At 51.8% G+C, this 20,076-nt stretch overlaps 8 protein-coding genes across 8 annotated transcripts; 7 read left to right on the top strand and 1 right to left on the bottom strand.

Moving 5' to 3' along the window:
• Positions 1-115: 115 nt before the first annotated feature.
• BJX67DRAFT_369394 (uncharacterized protein) lies at positions 116-1,057 on the top strand (the record flags this gene model as incomplete). Its single annotated transcript, XM_071030757.1, has 1 exon — positions 116-1,057. One exon carries the CDS (start codon positions 116-118, stop codon positions 1,055-1,057), a length of 942 nt encoding a protein of 313 aa, XP_070890854.1.
• Positions 1,058-2,123: 1,066 nt separating this feature from the next.
• Positions 2,124-4,753, top strand: BJX67DRAFT_90577 (uncharacterized protein). Its single transcript, XM_071035609.1, has 3 exons — positions 2,124-2,617; positions 2,674-2,884; positions 2,934-4,753. The coding sequence occupies exons 1-3, from the start codon at positions 2,586-2,588 to the stop codon at positions 4,599-4,601; spliced, it is 1,911 nt and encodes a 636-aa protein (XP_070890853.1). The 5' UTR covers positions 2,124-2,585; the 3' UTR covers positions 4,602-4,753.
• A 226-nt stretch (positions 4,754-4,979) lies between these two features.
• On the top strand, positions 4,980-7,823 carry BJX67DRAFT_369392 (putative anaphase-promoting complex component Cut20/Apc4; the record flags this gene model as incomplete). The annotated part of the gene is made up of 7 exons (XM_071030756.1): positions 4,980-5,235; positions 5,322-5,664; positions 5,740-6,295; positions 6,346-7,083; positions 7,134-7,200; positions 7,268-7,417; positions 7,486-7,823. 7 exons carry the CDS (start codon positions 4,980-4,982, stop codon positions 7,821-7,823), a joined length of 2,448 nt encoding a protein of 815 aa, XP_070890852.1.
• A 563-nt stretch (positions 7,824-8,386) lies between these two features.
• BJX67DRAFT_90562 (karyopherin beta) lies at positions 8,387-12,296 on the top strand. Its single transcript, XM_071035608.1, has 8 exons — positions 8,387-9,092; positions 9,184-9,242; positions 9,350-10,156; positions 10,205-10,833; positions 10,880-11,429; positions 11,477-11,714; positions 11,771-11,882; positions 11,935-12,296. The coding sequence occupies exons 1-8, from the start codon at positions 9,053-9,055 to the stop codon at positions 12,116-12,118; spliced, it is 2,619 nt and encodes an 872-aa protein (XP_070890851.1). The 5' UTR covers positions 8,387-9,052; the 3' UTR covers positions 12,119-12,296.
• Positions 12,297-12,892: 596 nt separating this feature from the next.
• Positions 12,893-14,179, top strand: BJX67DRAFT_340856 (40S ribosomal protein uS8). The gene is made up of 3 exons (XM_071027832.1): positions 12,893-12,947; positions 13,296-13,500; positions 13,762-14,179. Exons 2-3 carry the CDS (start codon positions 13,368-13,370, stop codon positions 14,019-14,021), a joined length of 393 nt encoding a protein of 130 aa, XP_070890850.1. The 5' UTR covers positions 12,893-12,947; positions 13,296-13,367; the 3' UTR covers positions 14,022-14,179.
• Positions 14,180-14,264: 85 nt separating this feature from the next.
• BJX67DRAFT_340852 (phosphoglycerate mutase family protein) lies at positions 14,265-15,682 on the top strand. Its single transcript, XM_071027831.1, has 3 exons — positions 14,265-14,412; positions 14,496-14,818; positions 14,904-15,682. Exons 1-3 carry the CDS (start codon positions 14,377-14,379, stop codon positions 15,571-15,573), a joined length of 1,029 nt encoding a protein of 342 aa, XP_070890849.1. The 5' UTR covers positions 14,265-14,376; the 3' UTR covers positions 15,574-15,682.
• BJX67DRAFT_340850 (uncharacterized protein) lies at positions 15,683-17,922 on the bottom strand. Its single transcript, XM_071027830.1, has 2 exons — positions 17,405-17,922; positions 15,683-17,334 (listed from the first exon to the last, which is right to left on the bottom strand). The coding sequence occupies exons 1-2, from the start codon at positions 17,651-17,653 to the stop codon at positions 15,772-15,774; spliced, it is 1,812 nt and encodes a 603-aa protein (XP_070890848.1). The 5' UTR covers positions 17,654-17,922; the 3' UTR covers positions 15,683-15,771.
• A 138-nt stretch (positions 17,923-18,060) lies between these two features.
• BJX67DRAFT_340849 (phosphatidylserine decarboxylase 1) lies at positions 18,061-19,931 on the top strand. Its single transcript, XM_071027829.1, has one exon. The coding sequence runs from the start codon at positions 18,162-18,164 to the stop codon at positions 19,797-19,799; it is 1,638 nt and encodes a 545-aa protein (XP_070890847.1). The 5' UTR covers positions 18,061-18,161; the 3' UTR covers positions 19,800-19,931.
• Positions 19,932-20,076: the final 145 nt, after the last annotated feature.

The following is a 20,076-nucleotide window of genomic DNA, read 5'->3' as shown; positions in this document are numbered from 1 at the left end:
CTCTGAGCCTTTATCAATGAGCCTCCTTCGAAAACTTCTCTCTTCTCCGTCCTCCTCCCCTCTTCCGTATCAGTCTCGAGCCCAACCACCTTCCTCATACAGAACCACAACCAACATGGGCAACTGCCACTCATCCCAAACTGCGGAACATACGATCCCTGCACAGCGCAGATCAGCCGGAACAACATCGACCTTCAAATCCCTGCAGCCCCATGTGGCTTCTCAGCCCTACGACCACCAGGAGTCAACACAGCATAACAGCGAGATGTGGTCCCCGCCCCCCTACAGCAGTACCAACACCACAACCACTCCTGCCGCACACACTACTAGCAGCAGCAGCGGAGTCGGCCTCAACGACACGCAGTACTCCTTCCTTAGCACTTTCGATACCATCTTCCTCGTCGACGACAGCACCAGCATGCGTGGCAAACGCTGGCGCGAAGCCGAAGATGCCATCGCCGCCATCGCCCCCATCTGCACTCACTACGACGCCGACGGAATAGACATTTACTTCCTCAACCATCGCAACCAAGCCCGTTCGGCCTCAAACGGCGGCTACAAGAACGTCACCGATGCCTCTGGCGTGCGCGAGATCTTCAAATCCGTCTCCCCCACCGGTGCGACCCCCGTGGGAACGCGTCTGCATCAGATTGTCACACCCTACATGCGCGATCTGTCGAGGTTGGCCCCGCAGGGACGCGACTCCGAACTCAAGCCGCTGAACATCATTGTTATTACGGATGGCGTGTTTACCGACGATGCGGAGAGCGTCATCGTTAATGTGGCTAGGCAGTTGGATCATCCCAGTGTGCAGGCTGTGCCATGGCAGGTGGGGATTCAGTTCTTCCAGGTTGGCGATGATGAGCCGGCGAGGGAGTATCTGCAGAAGTTGGATGATGAGCTTGTTCGGAGGAGGAGCTATGATGGGATCAGGGATATTGTTGATACAGTGCCTTGGAAGGGGGATCGTGGGAGGGTGTTGAATGCAGAGGGCATTCTTAAGTGTGTGTTGGGGGCTGTCAATAAGAAGTATGACAAGAGGGAGGCTTCGCGTTGATTTGGCTTCTTCTGTGTATTTCCTTCGTTCACGTTTGTTTCCCTTTTCCTTCTGGTGGTGACCTGGCTTCGAGAGCGGTTTCACTGGCGTTGTTGAAAGTATTACAGCATATTTTTCCAGAAGATTGTGGCTTTTCCTTTCTTCGTCTGTCAACTCAAAATCCATCAGATTGCTGGAAATTGATCTTTGAAACGCACCTCTTCTTTCCTCGTATTGGCTGTCGGTTTCAATCCGATATTATGATCTCACTGTGCACAGATATTTGCATCAGGGGAACTTCCTTGATTCGCGATGTGATTGGCGGACGGACGAATAACTCCTGGTCCGTGAGAAGAGGATCTCCAGCCAGTCCGAGCTTTGTTCGTCGGTCTCAGCTCGCCGTCCTCTGGCTCGTTTGATGAACAAATTGCAGACACGGCCAATTCCTGGCTCAGGAGATTGTTGACTGATGTCAGCTCCAATCTCAGTCCTCCTAAAAACGTCAGCCACCGTCATCGCCGGAAGTAAGGGCGCCCTCATCGTTTCCTCCATTGCCTCCACTTCTAAGCCTACTAGTCTGTCAGGCTACGCGGTTTTAGTCCACTAGTAGGAACCATGTGTTCTCCATACGATGGCATCTCTCTTCACCTTTTTGCTCGCCATATTCCGAAACTACAGAGGACGCAGCTGGTAATCCATGTTGGTACTTGGTTTAAGCGCGTTGTGATACATCAGGTCAGTCTCCTCACGAACCTTCGGCAGTAGTCTCTTTTCGGCTTCCAAGGTTCGTCGCTGACGAACCAGTCAGTCGACTCATTTGATCCACGGCCCACCGACTCTTTTCCTCTCGAAGTCCGCCTCTGATCAACTTCGAACCTGACTTCATCTCTCAAACCGTGCCACGTCGAAACTCGTTGACGAGCACAGTTTCAAAAACCCCCGACTCCTGCAGCAAGCGCTGCCTCTTTCTCTCGCCCTCCAATCATCTCTCCTCCCCGATTGTTGTCTCCGCAGCATCGGCGCCTACAGCTAGCCCCTTCCCACTCACCACTGGCTCTCAAATGCTCTCGACCTCCGCCCACGAACATCAGGGACGTCCAATTTCGAACCCCTGCGTCGCCGCGGCTAATGAATCATTGACATCCAGAACATCCGTCTCAATTGTTGGTTTCGGATTGTTCTGGCCCAGTTTGCTGTTGTTTGTTGTTATTTTTGTCGAGGTACTCTCCCCTAGCCTCGACTTTATATCACCCGCCGGCTGTGCCGCGAGGGCTCAGTGTGGTTGGAATCTTTCATCTCCAATCTTCGAGGGCAGGTCAATCGACAGGCTGATTTCTAGCCGTCAGGGCGTCTCTCTCTTTGTCTTCTTTTTTTCCTTTCATTCGATCCCTTTCCGGGCTGGTCTCCGGTTATCACTCCTTACTGTTGTGTTATAAAGTGGTTGCGCTGCGTTCGCTCTTTTTGTGCTCCGGCGACTTTTCACTCTCTTCATTCCGACTAGTGGATTATTTCTGGCTTTCACTTCATAACTGTCGTTGGACGCTTGACTATGACGTCGACAACATTAATGACGTTCTTACTGTGAGTGCGCCTCCCATCGTTTCAGACTGGATTGCTGCTGACGACCCTTGATGCAGGCGCACGGGTCCCCATGTCCGCTCGGTGAAATTGCTGGGATCATGGGATAACTTCTCGAAACCGTACGCTATGGAAAGGGATAAGCGTGTCGGTGCTGGTCAATGGCGGGGATGTCACACCTTCACGAACATAGTATGCGACGGGTTACCAAATAGCATGCTTCCCGCTCGCACTGGTGGATTGAAGATGGGTGGCACCTATTGGTACTATGTTCGTACTCCTCATCCCCTATTGAACGCATTACCTAATGATCTACCAGTATTTGTTGGATGACGACGTCGAATACTACAACGACGCGGAGCCTGTCACCACACACTGCCCATTCCTTCCAGGACAACCTGTCAACGTTCTTCAAGTTCCAATTTTTCTTCCCGATACGAAGCCCACTCATACCCGGTCGAGGAGCCCTCGTTCTCAGAGAACAGAACAGACAATGAACCCCGAAGACAAATACATGAATCCTCGAGAGCCGCCGAAGCCCAAGCTTCGCCTCCGTACATCGCCACCATTATTACAAGCGCCAACGCCAAATTGGTCATTCAGCACCTCTCCGCTCGGAGCGATCGCCAATAGAAGCTCTTCGCAGCCTGCACATGGAGCACCGAAAAACAAATGCCACCGCATTGAAGACAAGGCGGCTCGCTCTGTTTCCCCGCCAAGATCAAGAGGTCTGCGCGCTGCCTTTCGCCAATGGGGCGCGCCATCCCCCAATCTCTCCCCGACTGCGGAACAAGACAATAATATCGCGCTACCCGTCCCAGACGACTCCAAGAGCGTACGCACGCAGTACGATGATCGTCTCCACTTGCGAAGCCATTCGAATGACAGCTATATGCGCTCTCCTTCCGTAGGCATTATGCCCGAGAACCACAGGGATGGCCCTTTACTCCGACGCCCAGTATCTGCAGGAGCGCATGACTCCACTTCTTTATCAATCCAGGAACGACGTGCACTAAATTCAAAGGCTTCTGGTCATTCGGCGCCCAAGAATCCATTAACTCTAAGGGCAAAGCCTACATGGACCGTCAATTCGAATGGCGATGCCCAAGCTACACTCCCACTTTTTATACGAAGGCCTCTCTCGACCCCCTCTACTCCTTCAATGCTTAGAAGGCCATCTGATCGTCCGTCGACACCGGAAGGAGCTGCTACCCCAACCCCACATACTGTCATGAATAAACGGCTCCCTACTTTACCAAATTCTCCTTCCTCGGTCATGGATGAGGCACTACGTGACCTCGATGCCCGAGAAAGAGAGTTGGACATGGAGGCTCTTGGTAGCCATTTCTCCGACTTCACCGAAACCGACTCCGTCGACGGTGCCGCTGCATGCGAGAGAAGTCGTTTCTCTGAATGGAGTACTGACACCGAGCTCATCTCTCCCGAGTCAATGACGTCTTCCTCCACTTTCAACGAGAAACAGGAATCCCCTGCTATTCCAGCGGTAGAGACTCCACAGCTATCCAACGCCTCCAACGAGTATGGGCCCAGCGATCCTAATACCCCACATCTGACGGTGGGCTCGAAATCATCTCCCGCCACTTTGCAAGAGGACTCTCCGCGCTTCGATCTCCATGTTCCTCGTCTCACTATCACCTTATCCCCATCCGACCTGAGCATCCCTGGGCTCCACATTAACGAAGAAGGAGAGGAACTCCTGGAGAGCAACCCCAAGCGACACGCAGCATTCTTTGAAGCAATGGAACTAAAGGGTCTTGGCCTCACAAGTCCACCAGCTTCCACACTTTGTTTCCCTGAAGGCTTTGAGAACGTCACGTCTGCCGAAAAGACCACGACGCCCACAAACGATCCTAATCGTTACAGCACAGGCATGCTCTTGTCCCAATCTGCCACAATGAAAGAGATGATGGACGAACTGAGCTACCTGAAAAATATGATACAATCTGGAACCGTTCCAGATCTATAGCAGAATTGCATTTATTTCGGATATAGCGCTTACGGGCACATTCGGATTATATAGCACCGCGACGGAGCACAATGTTTCAAAGGATATACTTGTATATTTAGCAGATAGAGAGTGTTAAATAGAATGCATCGATGTTACTATATTCATCTTATTTTGTTTCTCCTCAACATCTCAATAATAATCTGGATGTGCTATACTCTCCCTCAAGGAAACCGTGAGCCACTCGCCGCCAAGAATCTCGATATCCGCACCTGTCCAAAAGTTCCTTCAAAACACAACAGGAACAAGTGTCCATTACACACCACCAATCCCCGCGTCAGCGATGATAGCTCTGAAAGAATTTATAATGGGCTAGAGAATAATTTTTTTTTTTCCAAAATGGCAGAAGATGGTTTCCCTATCCATCCGCAACTCTCACCAGTCGGAGAGAAATCGCTCCCGGCAAAATGCAAGGCGGGCATGCTAACCTACTGTCCCACGATGGATCTCATCGCCGTCGTAACGGAAGATGACGAACTCCACGTTTTCCGGCTCAACGGGCAAAAGGTCTTTGGCGGCTCCTTCAAGGGTGACCCGTATCTAGATACAAATGATGGACGTGGTGAGATTCTAGCCTTGCAGTGGAAGAATAATGGTATGATGCGCCCTGTGCCCGCGCCCTGCCCTGCCCTGCCCGGTGCTGTTGTTCAATACGGACGCGGCTAATATGGAGACGTGTAGGCCGCTTACTAGCAGTCGCGTGTGCGGATGCTAGTATCCGGATTATAAGCGCGTACAGTGGGAAGACGGTTCATCACTATACGGCTCATGAGCCGCTAGGCGAATCGCAGACCATCAAAGCCACCTGCTTAGGTTGGGGCGTGAATTTTACTGATAGCAAGGCTGCGCGGCGTCAATTGAACGAGGCTGCGGGGCAACTTACTGTCGAGGACTTGCTTTCGCTGGACGTGCGGCCGTCCAAAGCGGCGGCGTTGCTGAAGGCTGATCTGCCGAGGGAGTTGGCGTTGCTTGATGTTGAGAGTTCGCTGCCGAAATTGAGCACGTTGCCGTCTACTGGAAGCGAGTGAGTTGGATATCTTATCGGAGATTTCGCAGGGGGCTATTTGGTGCTTTTGTGTGCTGACGCGACGTATGATAGCGACGATGTATTCAGCTCCCGGGCGTCTATCGACGCGATTTTCCATTCTTCGACCAAAAGCACGAGCGATGCGGTTGATGTGCTCCTCGTCGGGTTCGAGGATGGCACTCTACATCTGCGCATCTTCGATAGCTTTGAGATTGGCTCACTTTATATTGTAGGCTCTGGGCTTAACGGTCGTGGAGCTAAGATTCTACGACATGCTTCTCACCCGCTGAGTTCGACGCATGCGATAATCGCGTCTGATGCTGGCGCTTTGCGCATTATTACACTTGACTTGCGCTTCATTACACGGTCCGGACGATACCTCTCGCTTCTGGCGCATAAGACGACACAGCTTCAGAACTTGCTTCGGTATATCTGCCAGGTGCAGAAGCAGATTGAACTGGAGTGGAAAAATGCGCAGGAACTGCCGGCGAGGTATATGCGCAGCGTTAACCAGGATTTGGAGGAGAAGTGCCACTGTGATTTTGTTACTGCTGCGTATCATTTGGTGGTGACGGGTGATTGCTTTGAGCCTCTGAGGGAGTTTCTGGTTGATATTGTTGGTGAACGAGTATGTGCCTTTCCCTTATCGCCTTTTTTTCCAGTGCTAATAAGTGGCAGGGCCACAAGAGATGGGAGAAAGCCGTTTCAGCTGGCTACGAGAACGTCAGGCGGTTAACGCATGAGTGTCTCCTCCCCGCTCTAGAAAGATGCGAAGTCCTACTCAGCCGGCTCATTGGACTCTCGAAATTCCAAAAGCTGAGTGAAGTCCTTGGACTCGATACCTCGGATTTAAATGCCATTGTCGAGACAGTTGACTGCCTTCATCTTCTTGCACATCATATAATAGTCAATACGAACGAAGAGCTCACGCAGTTCCATTCGTTTTCGCGGTGGCTTCGCCACCAAATCGATATGCTGAGCGCAGAGCCTATGTCCCAGACCCTCGAAGAACTTATGGAGAAAACGGACTTGGTGGAATATCCCCTGACACTGAAGTACATTCGAGGCGCGCTGACCAAGAGCTCATTACGAAACTTCATCCAGCAGCTTCCGATGATGGGATTCGCAAGGCCAGCTCCAACCTCGGATGACAACTGGGCTCCGGCTGTCGGTCTTCATCGCTCATTCTACGATACGTTCAAGAAGCTGCTAGATCAGCAGAGCAAGGCAACAGATGATGCGGAACCTGTGGAACTTCCCAAGATGAACGATCTGACCAAACGTCTGGGACAGCAGTTTGGAAAAGTATTTAGTGAAATCGGGTTAACCCAACGACGAGGGATGCTTCATCGGTCGCCAGTTAACCTCCATAAGGAATGCGATAGGGCGGTGATGGACATTGCGATGCGCTACGAGGTATGGCTTATCCCTTAGTTATGAAAGGCAGCATGGCTAATTGTCCACAGGAAGTTGGACATGAGAACGTATGTGCCATCTACGTCGTCGCAGGATTGACAACATTGAAGCATCTACGTGAGTGAAGCCCAATGTCCGTGCCCGAGTCGCCAACACTCAAGCACTGACATTCTGCTATTGCCAGTCAACCTCTACCGGATTCTCATAGACACAGAAAACGGCGTCAGTTCTACGCGACAAGGATTCATAGGAGGAATTAATCTCCGGGAGGGAGAAATACGCCAAGTGCAGTTCACTGAGGGCGAGTATATGATGGTTCTGTGGTCTAACAACGGTACGTGACGGCCTTCGACCATACCTAATTCACCGCAATGATCCCAGTCTAACCAGAAACACTAAAAGGATCCTCGTACCTACTTCACATCCCATTCCAGCCGCCCGTACGACAAGTATATAGAACCGGTGACCCGAGGAATCCTTTTGCCATTAAGATGCGCGAGGTTGATGGAGAACCAATAATAAGGACAGATGTGGATATCACATCCTCGGAGCCACGCATAGTCGCCCTCATCAAACACCGATTCCCGGAAAAGGCTCGGCCGGTCAAAATAGACGTAAATGGACGGGAGGGTCGGCGAGCAATCTGTGTGCTATACGCCGAGGGCCTACGGTATGAGGTATTAGATATGGATGCACAGATGGAGGAGGATGAGGAGGGAGAGGGAGAAGGAGAAACATGACCATGCATTCATATTACCGATCAGATTAGCAAACTAGAATCTTGAGTTGAAAACTTTGCCTTCGTTCTTTGGTGGGCGGTTGCCAGGGCATATCTCGAGAAGTGGGATGGTTCTCCATTTGGTAAAACGATAACAAGCAAAGCGGACGCAAATCAGAGAAGGGGGAATTTTCCTGAGCCCCGGGGTCACTGCTCCGATGACGCATTCTGTTCCGCGCCTCAGGCAGCAAGATACCCGTGGGTTCACCTCACCCTGAGATGTGATTAAACCATGTTTCGCAGTCAGACAACTGGTAATTTTTCTAAGGGTCGCTTTGCAGTGTTGTCACCATGATGGCAATGCTTCATATCTCCTCTTGAGAGCGCATCCACTCATGGTCTCATGGATAAGAATAGACTACAGACGGAACCCCTCTTTGAACGCCTTTGAAGAGCTGAAAAAAGAGACTGTGATCCTTCGCTTTCTTTGTCAGGGATAGAGAGTCACGTGAGATGGCTAGCCGGATCGGAGATTGAAGATGAGCCAATCAGAAATGGTATCTGACGTCCGTCATCTGGAGGTGACCACTGGAGGACGACTCATCTGACGTTCAAGCTGTATTTTCAACACTCACAAGGAACAATCAAGAGAACATTCTATCCTATACTTTCAGTAGTTACGACTCAGCTATTTCTGACCGTAAATTCTTCCCACTATACTCACGCATTTTCCCCCTGATCTGCTCTTGGTCTTAGTCTTTCAGCCTTGGGGGAAGCTCAGGCGAGATTTAATCGAGCCTTCGTCTCTTTTCTTTTTCATCATTCCCATTTTCAGTCTGTCCTGAGTTGAACTGAAAAAGCTCCGTTGGCTCTAAGTGAGCAGTTTGTTGAGCTTGTGTGCGAAAGGCAAAGGTGCCCTCCCCTCTCCACGGCGACAGTAATCCACAAAAACAAGTGAACCTCTCCCGCCCTCCGCCCTCCTGCTCCTCACAACAACTTGAACCACCACTCCGATCCACCATCTGATAATTCGCCCTTCCAGACTCCCTCTCCTGCAGTCCACACGACACCACTCTTTTGCCGTGGACTGCTTGTGCTATACTCTCCCGTCTCTTGACTTCCATTTAATATCAAGCGAGAGGAGATTTTCTCTCCCCTTCTTCCCCTCCCTCCCTTTTCCTTTCCTTTTCTTTTTCCTCACACCCCTCCTACTGGCTTGTGATTTTGGTATTGTCTCCCGCATAATCCAATATGAATGTGACTCAGGTGTTGGAAGGCACCATCTCGCCAGGTATTTTTTTTTTAAACCCCGCCTTGCACTGGTTTTAGAATATGTTTCAGGAGCGGTCTTGCTAATGGTCCCTGTTCCCTCCAATGTATAGATGCTGCCACACGTACCAACGCTGAACAACAGTTGCTTCATGCGGCGGAGGTCGACTTTGTGCGTTTTGACCCGTTCTATCGTCCCTTCTCCCATCCCACTCGTTCTTTCCGCAGTATATTCTCCGAGTCTGACTGTGCTAACGATACGCCCTTCTCCTGCTTTAGGCCGGATATCTCGTCACCTTAGGTCAAGAACTCGCAAATGAAAATGCCGCTTCCCATATCAGAACCGCCGCTGCTCTCGCCCTAAAAAACGCCTTCACGTTCAAAGATCGAGAAAGGCTACACGAAGTTCAAGGAAAATGGCTGCAGCAAATTACCCCCGAAATCAAGGCGCAGGTCAAAGAGCTGGCGCTCAAGACTCTTGCCTCCAAGGATGGGCGGGCTGGGCAGTCGGCCGCCCAGTTTATCGTTGCTATCGCCGCCATCGAGTTGCCCCGAAATGAGTGGCCCGATCTGATGCAGATTCTCGTCCAGAATGTTGCGAGTGGCTCCGACCAAATAAAGCAGGCCTCTCTTATCACTATTGGTTTCATTTGTGAGTCTCAGGATCTTGAGCTTCGTGAGAGTCTAGCTGCACACTCCAATGCTGTCCTTACGGCTGTCGTTCAGGGTGCGCGGCGCGAGGAGCAGAACCTGGATATTCGATACGCCGCTATCAAAGCTCTCAGTGATTCCGTGGACTTTGTGCGGTCGAATATGGAAAATGAGGGTGAACGGAATTATATTATGCAAGTTGTCTGCGAGGCCACGCAGGCTGATGACCTCCGTGTTCAGGCTGGTGCCTTTGGGTGTCTGAACCGTATCATGGGTTCTTACTACGATAAGATGAGTTTCTACATGGAGAAGGCTCTGTTTGGTCTGAGTATTATGGGTATGAAGAGTGAAGAGGAAGATGTAGCCAAGCTTGCTATTGAGTTCTGGTGCACCGTTTGCGAGGAAGAGATTGCTATTGAGGATGACAATGCCGCGGTACGTGTCATAAAACTTTCGCTAATAACCTCTTCTAACTGTGTGTAGGCGCAATCAGAAGGACTGACAGATATTCGTCCGATGTTTGGATTTGCGCGCGTCGCCTCTCGTGAGGTTGTTCCCGTCCTATTGCAGGCCATGTGTAGGCAGGACGAAGATGCTGGCGACGATGAATACAATGTTTCCCGCGCCGCTTACCAAGCTCTGCAGCTGTACGCTCAATGCGTTCAATCCGAGGTCATCCAGCCTGTTCTCACCTTCGTTGAAGAGAATATCCGTAACGACGACTGGCGTCGCAGAGATGCTGCCGTGGCCGCCTTCGGCGCTATCATGGACGGCCCAGACCCGAAGGTTCTGGAACCTTTGGTTAAGCAGGCGCTCAGTGTTCTAGTGAGCATGATGGAAGACAGCTCTATCCAAGTCCGCGATTCTGCCGCCTACGCCCTTGGCCGTGTTTGCGACTTCTGCTCCGAAACCCTCGACCCTGACGTGCACCTCCAACCTCTTATCTCTTGCCTCTTCAACGGCCTTGCAAGCTCCCCGAAGATCGCCAGCTCCTGCTGCTGGGCTTTGATGAACGTCGCCGACCGTTTCGCGGGCGATATCGGTGCCCAGACCAACCCGCTCTCAAAGTATTTCGAGGATAGTGTCAAGTCGCTCTTGACTCTCACAGAGAGGTATGCCCCTCCCCCACTTTCACAATCTAGATCTAACTTCTTGCAGACAAGATGCAGACAACCAGCTCCGTACTGCAGGTTACGAGGTTCTCAACTCTTTCGTGACGAACGCTGCGAACGACAACCTTCCTATGGTTGCCAATCTTTCCGATGTCATTCTTCAGCGCCTGGAGAGCACCATCCCCATGCAGCAGCAAGTTGTCAGTGTTGAAGACCGTATTACACTGGAGGAGATGCAGACTGGTATCACAAGCGTCATTTTGGCCATTGTCCAGCGCCTTGAGACCGAGATCAAGCCTCAGGCAGACCGCATCATGCAAATCCTTCTCCAAATCCTGTCCACTGTCCCTCCCAAATCTAGCGTACCCGACGTTGTGTTCGCCACAGTGGGCGCCATTGCAGGAGCTCTTGAGGAAGACTTTGAGAAGTACATGCAGCCTTTCAGCGGATTCCTCTACAGCGCCCTCAGCAACCAAGAAGAGCCAGGTCTCTGCTCCATGGCCATTGGTTTGGTCAGCGATATCTCCCGCGCGTTGAACGAGAAGGTGCTACCATTCTGTGATACCTTCATGAACCATCTGATGAGCAATTTGAGCGTAAGTGAATTCTTATTTTCTTCATTTCATACGCTTACTCTACGCAGAGCGCGACGAACCAACTCAAACCCGCCATCCTTGAGACATTTGGAGACATTGCCCAGGCTATTGGCGTGCAGTTTGACAAGTACTTGGCCGTTGTAGGTCAGGTGCTCAAGCAGGCATCCTTGATTACTGCAACCTCTGATGTGAGCGTCGAGCTGCTCGACTACGTTATCTCACTTCGCGAGGGTATTATGGATGCTTGGGGTGGTATTCTCCTCGCGTACAAGGGCAAGCCACAAGGTACGCCTTCTTTAACCCCTACACGCACCCCGCCGGATGTTTATTAACCTGTGCAGTGAAATCTCTTGAGGAATTCATTCAGCCTATTTTCGAACTTCTCCGCCTCGTTTCTCAAGATCCCACCGCTCGTAGTGAAGGGCTTATGAGGTCGACTATGGGTGTTCTTGGGTGAGCTCGATTATCACCTATATTTACGAGGAATTACAACTAACAGGTCTAGTGACCTTGCTGATGCGTACCCGGATGGTTCTATCTCTCAACACTTCCGCAACGAGTGGGTCACGAGCCTAGTGAGAGAAACCAGGACGAACCGAGAATATGGTCCTCGCACCATTGACACTGCTCGCTGGGCCCGCGAACAGGTCAAGAATCAGATCAACATGCAAGGTGGTGGACTGTCATAAAACCTCCCTGCAAGACATCGATTATACCATTGGCATCATTCAGAGAGGCATGATATGTTCCGAGAAATCACTTCCTAACTAAAGGTCCTCTCTACCTTGGAGTGCCTTCCCAGGCCTCTCAAAACGCCATGCCACGACTCGCAGCATCCCGTGAACCGATTTCTCATGCGCTCATGACAGCAGAATGGCAAGGTTCCCCTTCACACCTGCACCCGTCATCATCTATACCCCCGACCCTCTTTGCTCGCCCTCCACCGTTCCCTACACTCCCCGTTAACTCCCCTTTTCTTGTCCTCAGGATAGCCAGTGGGCTTATTTTCTCCGTGCTTTTTCGGACACTTCTCAAATTTATGGCATGTCCCAAATATGCACATCACCCTGCCCATTACATTTCAAATCTCTGTCTTCTCCCTCACCACGTTTCTTTCTTATCATTAGACTCACGCATCATTCCCCTATCTCATGTATGCCCGGAATTCATGTAACCCCTAAGAGATACACCGCCATGAAGTATTTGACCCACGTGCTAGTATAATCTGACCCTGACCTGACACCCTCTCAAACCCTGACTCCAAACCAAAAGAACCTGCATAGAGAATGACAAAATGTTAAATAAACATGTTTGATTCAAGCCCTGTAAGCTGGAGCTTAAAAGCGGTGGTGTGGCCTGGGGCACGGCAGGTTGTTATCAACACGTGACTACAAGATAAGGGCAAAGCCGCAAAACCCTAAGCGCGCACACCTGGAAATCCCGGCTCCACCATCGTTGATCAGCCTCTGTTCTCCGACAACCTCGTTCACTCCAGCACCGTCGGTACCGTCCATCGAGGTATGTTTAACTTGCAGTTTTCCCCCATACTACAGCCTCACACCTAGTCTGGGAGAGCAATCACCGCGAAGTCCCTGGTCCCCCAATTCACCGGAGTTGCGACCGGAGAAGAAGAGCGGAAACGGCCTTGAAAAGTCCTTGAATGGAAGGCTTTTCTCACCTTCAAGGGCTCAACGGGGCCCAGGGATATCCAAGCGTGATACGCATCTCCCAATACGGCACGGGCTGAAGAACCCTTTTGATCGTTGCAACCAAAGGGCACTCTTTGCGCTCGAGGACTACTGGTGGCTGACTTTTCAAACCTCAATCCCCCGCCGGCTTCGGGGGCAGAGGGTTTTCGTAATCTAGATACCTCATCTCCAGTCCATTTACTCGATTTGAGAATCTCTTCTTCCCCGTCAATCCACCACTACCGACAAAATGGTCAAGACCTCTGTTCTCAACGATGCGCTGAACGCCATCAACAACGCCGAGAAGGCTGGTAAGCGCCAGGTGCTTATCAGACCTAGCTCGAAGGTCATCGTCAAGTTCCTGAGCGTCATGCAGAAGCACGGTACGTTACGACCTTGGTTGTTCGATATGATATGGGAGAAGGGAAACGGAAACTTGTGAGATCAGGGGCCAAAAATTCGGGTTGATAACTAGGCGGCGCTTTCGATCCTCTACGACGTTTTGCCCTTTAAGTGCCCGAGATATTAAGCTTTCGTATCAATGATATGATGGCGGAGGTCTTACAAGTTTCCGTTTCTCTTCTCCGTGTTATGGCAACTTTTAAGCCTTCGCTACATACAGTCCACTAATTGTTCTCCCAAAGGCTACATTGGTGAATTCGAGGAAGTTGACGACCACCGCTCCGGCAAGATCGTCATCCAGCTCAACGGCCGTCTCAACAAGTGCGGTGTCATCAACCCCCGCTACCCCGTTCAGCTCAGCGAGATCGAGAACTGGGCTGTCCAGCTCCTCCCCTCTCGTCAGTTCGGTTTCGTCGTCCTGACCACCTCCGCTGGTATCATGGACCACGAGGAGGCTCGTCGCAAGCACGTTGCTGGCAAGCTCCTCGGATTCTTCTACTAAGCGAAACCCCCCTAAAAGTTTGAAGTATGAAAATTGGACCTGGCATGGATGTAATGAATTGAGACAAGAATATGTTCTTGGCGAGGAGTCGGGATGATACCTGTGCTAGACGCTAGATAGTTTGAGTTGTTAATTCATTACCGTGTCTGGGACCTCAATCATCTCGCACTTGATATACTCAGTAGTTATGTAATCCCGGAGGTAGTTTTTTCTGGAGAAATGAAGAATATATCACGGGCCGAGGTTCAAGACCAATATCCCCCCGCAGGCTCTCCAACCCAAGCCAATCTCTCGTCCACCTGCTTGCTCCCTTTCACAACATCCTTCCCATAAAGTAATTGACCCTATACTCAGCATGCCCCTCGACACAATCTACCTCACCCGCCACGGCGTACGTCTATCCCATCCCATTCCCTCCTCCCCCGCTTCCGCCAACCTCGAAAACTAACAACGAACCACATCACACGATAATAGCACCGCCTAAACTGGACAATTGACTACAAAACAGGCAAATACACCTCCCAATTCCCAACACACACAGGGAACCCCTCCGACCCCACCCTGACGTCCCACGGCGTGAGCCAAGCCCAAGAGCTCGCCGCGCATATCGTCAGCGAGCGCGTCAGCCCGAAACCATGGAGGGTCTACAGTAGTCCGTTTTGGAGGTGCTTGCAGACTATTCAGCCCTCTGTTGAGGTTTTGAGTGCTGCGAAGCGGGAGGAGGGAAAAGGACAGCGGCGGATGAAGGGGGTAGACGACGCGGCTGAGTTTGAGATTAGGGTTGAGAATGGGCTCGGGTATTTATTTTCCTTCTCCCTGCCTTCTTGATACACAAGAGAGAAAGAGAAGAGTGGTAAACGATCGGCTAACAATGTCGTACAGGGAATGGTTCGGCTCAACAACCTTCTTCGACCACCCAACTCCACCCACCCTATCCATCCTGACATCCCTCCCAACAAAGCCCCCCTTCACACTAAATACGACCCGCAAAGACCCCCTCCTATACACTTCCACCCGCGGCGAATCAATCTCGCAGCTGCACAACCGCCTCGCAGCAGCATTATCCGGTATAATCGCCGAAGTGGATGCCGAGGTCGCGGCTGTAGAGTCCAGTCTTCCGCCGGAACAGCGAACGAGTAAAGCGATTCTGATATGCTCGCATGCGGCACCTCTGATTGCTATCGGGCGCGTGTTGACAGGTCACATGCCTGCGGATTCGAGTGAGGAGGATTTCTTCGTTTTTACGGCGGGGTTGTCGACTTTTCGGCGGAGGGGGCCGGCGACTGGGTCGGCCGTGAAGCGTAAGGACGAGGGTTTGGCGCCGGGGACAAGAATCACAGATCCCCGGAAGACTGTTGTACCGGATTGGGAAGGGGGGAAAGGAGTACAGGGCGGATGGAGCTGTGTGGTGAATGGGGACTGTAGCTTTTTGACTGGTGGCGCGGAGAGAGGGTGGCATTTCAATGGGGAGGAGTCGTTTGATACGGGTCCCATGGCTGAGACGGCGACTCTGACGGTGGCTGGGGACGCAAGACCGGGAACAAAGTTATAGACTAAAGACTTCGCTACGAATACACTCAGAGAAGGGAAGATCGATCGACTAGATGGGTTGCTATCTAGGCGGTTGCTAGAACAACATGAAACTATCTACAGACAACAAACCTAGTAATGATAACCCGCGCTAATTCCATAACCAGTAACGCCAAGTTGTAAGATGGTAGAGTAAAGAGAGAGGCAAAATCAGGGAGGGCTATGCTTCTTGGGGTATCGTGGATTGACGTTCATTTATTGCGGCGGCGTTGTTTAGCCCATCTGATAGAGGCGCTGTGTCGTTCGCCTCTGGTTGCGATTGTTCTTCCGCTGTAGCGGCAGCATTAGCTTCTTCCTGCTGACGCCGCTCCTCTTCCTGGCGTGCCAGCTCAGCATTGCGGGCCGCCTCTGCCGCGTTGCGCACCTCGATATGCCTCTCCCCTACACCAGGTACTAAGCTGGCAATAAAGAGTGCCGCAGATCGTTCCACCCGTCGAAGGCTATGATGCACACCAGCCATCCAGTTGGCTCCGCGATCGTCTCGGATCACAGCCTGTTGGTTCGTCGTAACCCCATTACCCGCTGCTGCCGCACCCTGTGGGCGTGGTGGGATTTGTTCATCCGGAGCGAAGTGCACCAATCCTTCAAGGTGTCGCTGAACAGGAGCAAGAACCATTTCATACGCCCGCCGTGGGACGCTGGTCTCCGAGAGAACTGATGCCATCACAGCCAATGCCACGTAGATAATCCGAGTCCAAGTTCCAGGAGCGCTGAACATGTAGCAGAAGAAATACAGCCGCACAAAAAGCCACAGTCGTCGTAAGTTTCGCCCCAGGTCCAATTGACCGTCAACGGCAGGCCGCTGGTTGAGGACAGCTTGACGAACAACGTTTTCCATCACGACTGCATCCGCGTTGGGTTGTGCGTTTGGCGGTAGAGCATTGACAGGGCCTGTCATCCCCCGACTCTGAGGCGAATCAGGTGCTCGGACAGCATCGGCTGTAACCGAAGATGCCACCACAGCTTGGTAGCCACCGGGTGAAGAAAGAAGGTAGAGTGGAGCTGACGCCGAAGGTCCAGGGTGCACAGTCAGCAGACGGGGTTGGCGAAGGTGATCAGCGCGAGAGGAAATATCAAAGACGCGAGTGATCAGAGGTTCAACGAATTCGCCACGCTCAGAGAGGGGTTGCTTGAGCTGATCGTCGAGTAGTCTAAATAAGTGTGTCCGAAGCTCGGATATATGGTCTATTGAAGGCGCGATGCCGCAGTTTAGTTGTTCTTCGGCTAGGCTGATGTATTGCTTGAGTAGCCTCAAGCGTGGCTGAACATCGTCGGGCAACTGGAGGCCATCCTCCGAAGCCAGGCATAGGGGGTTAGATGGCGCCGCAAGAGGGGTTGTAGTCGAAGTACCTGAGCCGAATGGCCCTGAATCATGCGACGCCCGGCGGGTAAACTGCCGGGATGAAGACCAGGCAGCCGACATGGTCGCCTCTTGATTTCTAGTCTGGGGGACTCCGCTCCGTTGGTTTAATTCCATGAGACGACGGCGGGCACTCTCCTGTAAAACTTGCGGAATATCACTCTGATTTAATGGATTGGTAGACCTGTACCTCGCCCTGTACTCCAATTGTTGGACTGAATGTCCAGAATTCAGCTGTGTATTGTGTCTAGCAAGGTTTGTCCGTATGGAGGAGAATGGACTGCGATCTGGAGTTGGTGCGGCGGAATTCGTGGGTTGGAGCTGAGAAGGGGGAAGAACAAGGTGCATCGAGAACTCGGAGCCCTACACAAGTCATCACATTAGTCCAAGCGACAGGGGATAGAATATAGGGGGTCAGAAGCGTATCGCTTACATTCAGTGGTTCAAAGACTGACTGTAATGTTGCGCCATCATCTAACAGCGGTTTTCCCAGATAGAACAGCCTTTGACTGTCGGAATTGGGATGGGATTGAATTGATCGTGAAAGGCGAACCTTGAGGTCTGCAACAGTAGTCGACAGAGGAAGGTTCCTGAAAGTAAATCGATTCGGGGCTGGAACAGATGGGCACAATACATGGAGGACGAGGCTCCTAGGGCTGCTGCCCTCTTCTGTATCAGACATGAATTTCGACTAGAAAAAAAGAGAGCCCCAAGGATAAGTAGCGAGGGGAAGCGAAAAGGCCAACTAAGTGAAACAACTGGTGGAATGTCCGACGCGGGGAGCTCAGCAGCTCTATATGACGACGGTGGCCTTTCTGAGGACAGGGATTGGAAGCCCCGAAGCCCAACCTCGGACTGGGGCCCGACACGTCCAATGCGCAAGTATAGGTAGCTAATCTGAAGGTCAGATGAGAGGCTAAATAATTATATAGAGAATGTAGAAGCGAGGAGGTTGGAGATGCGGAGGAAGGAATGGAGCCGACAGCCATCCACTGTTATCTTTTCTATCGGCGAATTTCTGCCAGGCGGTGAGCGGCACCCTCAAAAACATCATTTCTCCCTCTTTCGGCAGTTCTGTTTCACATGAGATGATCTGCTTCACTTCCCGACGCTCCCGCGCCTCGTTCACCACTATTTGCTCTGGTCCCTCACCGCCCTGGGGATGACTTTCACTGTGTGAGGCTTGCAGTATGGCCTCGTGCCTGTCCAGCTATTCTGTTCCCTTTCGCCGGAGCCTCTCGCGCTTTTCGAAGGGTAACATTGGGTCGTTAGATATGGTGTCTTTCGGGGCTCCCGAGCGGCTCAGAGCCCGTGCTCGGTTTTCATCAAAATCTCGAGCCAACTACAGCAATCAAAACCAGAATTCATCGACCAAAAGCACATTCGGATCCCGGCTACGTTTTGCTCTACGAAACACCAAGGTCGAATGGTATCCAATCCCAGTCGGACTCGGAATCGGTCTCTTGGGTGTGCTCCACTATTACAAGTTGCAGCGAAATGAGCGGCTGCGAGCAGAAAGGGAAACCGAAGCTCGGGGAGAGTCTTTCGATTTCTCAACACCTCCGCGTCCAAAAACCCGCCTCAGCGGGCCATGGCACGTCCAGATCATGTCCACCTTGCCGTTGAAGGCAATGTCTCGGCTATGGGGCCGCTTTAACGAAAAAGAGCTCCCTTACTGCCTTCGTGTACCCGGTTTCAAACTATATTCATGGGCTTTCGGTGTGAATCTAGATGAAGTCGCAGAGCCCGACCTTCATGTCTACCCCAACCTAGCGGCATTTTTCTACCGCAAATTGAAGCCTGGTGTCCGGCCTTTGGACACAGATCCGCATGCAATCCTAGCTCCTTCTGACGGGCGTATCCTCCAGTTCGGCCTGATAGAGCGAGGAGAGGTTGAGCAAGTCAAAGGTGTTACTTACAGCTTGGACGCGCTCCTGGGTTCCGCCACGCCGTCTCAGGCGGATCACTCCAAGAAGTTTATGGATCACCAGAAAGAGCCCTCGCAGAAGGATGCCGCAACTATGTCAGCTCACGAAGAGTTTGCGAGAATGAATGGCATCTCTTACACTTTGCCGTCGCTACTTTACGGAGAGCAGGCGGGCCGACGAAAACGATCAGCGTCCATAGATGCATCGACCATCTCCCAAGCGACATCTGAGGCTCAAGTTCGGGAGGATCTTGCTCGCGGCGATGGGGTTCCGTGGTATGCACCAAAACCTGCATCGAATAACGCCCTCTACTATGTTGTGATCTACCTTGCTCCCGGCGACTATCATCGGTTCCATTCTCCGGTTCCTTGGGTGGTCGAAAGCCGACGACATTTCGCGGGCGAGCTATTCTCCGTCTCACCCTACCTACAACGCCATCTTCCTGGTCTTTTCACACTCAACGAACGCGTTGTACTTCTGGGTCGGTGGCGCTGGGGGTTTTTCAGCTATACTCCGGTGGGTGCAACAAATGTAGGCTCGATCAAGATCAACTTCGACTCTGAGTTGCGCACCAATAGTCTCACGACAGACACCGCCGCAGACCGTGCTGCCGCCGAAGCCGCCCAACGAGGCGAGCAGTACCCCGGCTTTACTGAAGCTACTTACCTTCACGCTAGCCGAACTCTCGGAGGCCATCCCCTTCAACGAGGTGAAGAAATGGGCGGATTCCAATTGGGAAGCTCAATTGTTTTGGTTTTCGAAGCCCCAATGGGCACCCGCAAGTCCTTTGACAGCGGTTGGGCAGGGGGCCAACGAGACGGCGGGTTCAACTGGACGATTGAAAATGGCCAACGCATAAAGATGGGCCAAAAACTTGGATACGTGGATATCAAAGAATAGATGTAAATACCGGCTCCGTGGAGCTTTTCCTCCCGGCATTACGCTTCGGCTGTCATTATCTTTGCCAATAATTACGATCATGTACCATATCATTATGTTATAATACATTATTCTACACTGATGCAAATCTGAGAGCGCCCATTTCTCTGGCCTCTTTGGAGCCCCCCTAGCAGGAGTATATCAACACGTGACGCGGAATTCCAAGAGCCCAAACAGATGAACATCCTCTCAACACAACGCAACCCACGCCTATTTTTCTCCAAACGAAAGGAATAAT

The sequence above is a fragment of the Aspergillus lucknowensis genome (assembly GCF_044049455.1).
Source record: "Aspergillus lucknowensis strain CBS 449.75 chromosome Unknown BJX67scaffold_2, whole genome shotgun sequence".
Lineage (NCBI taxonomy): Eukaryota > Fungi > Ascomycota > Eurotiomycetes > Eurotiales > Aspergillaceae > Aspergillus > Aspergillus lucknowensis.
This window is presented reverse-complemented; position numbering and strand designations above follow the sequence as displayed.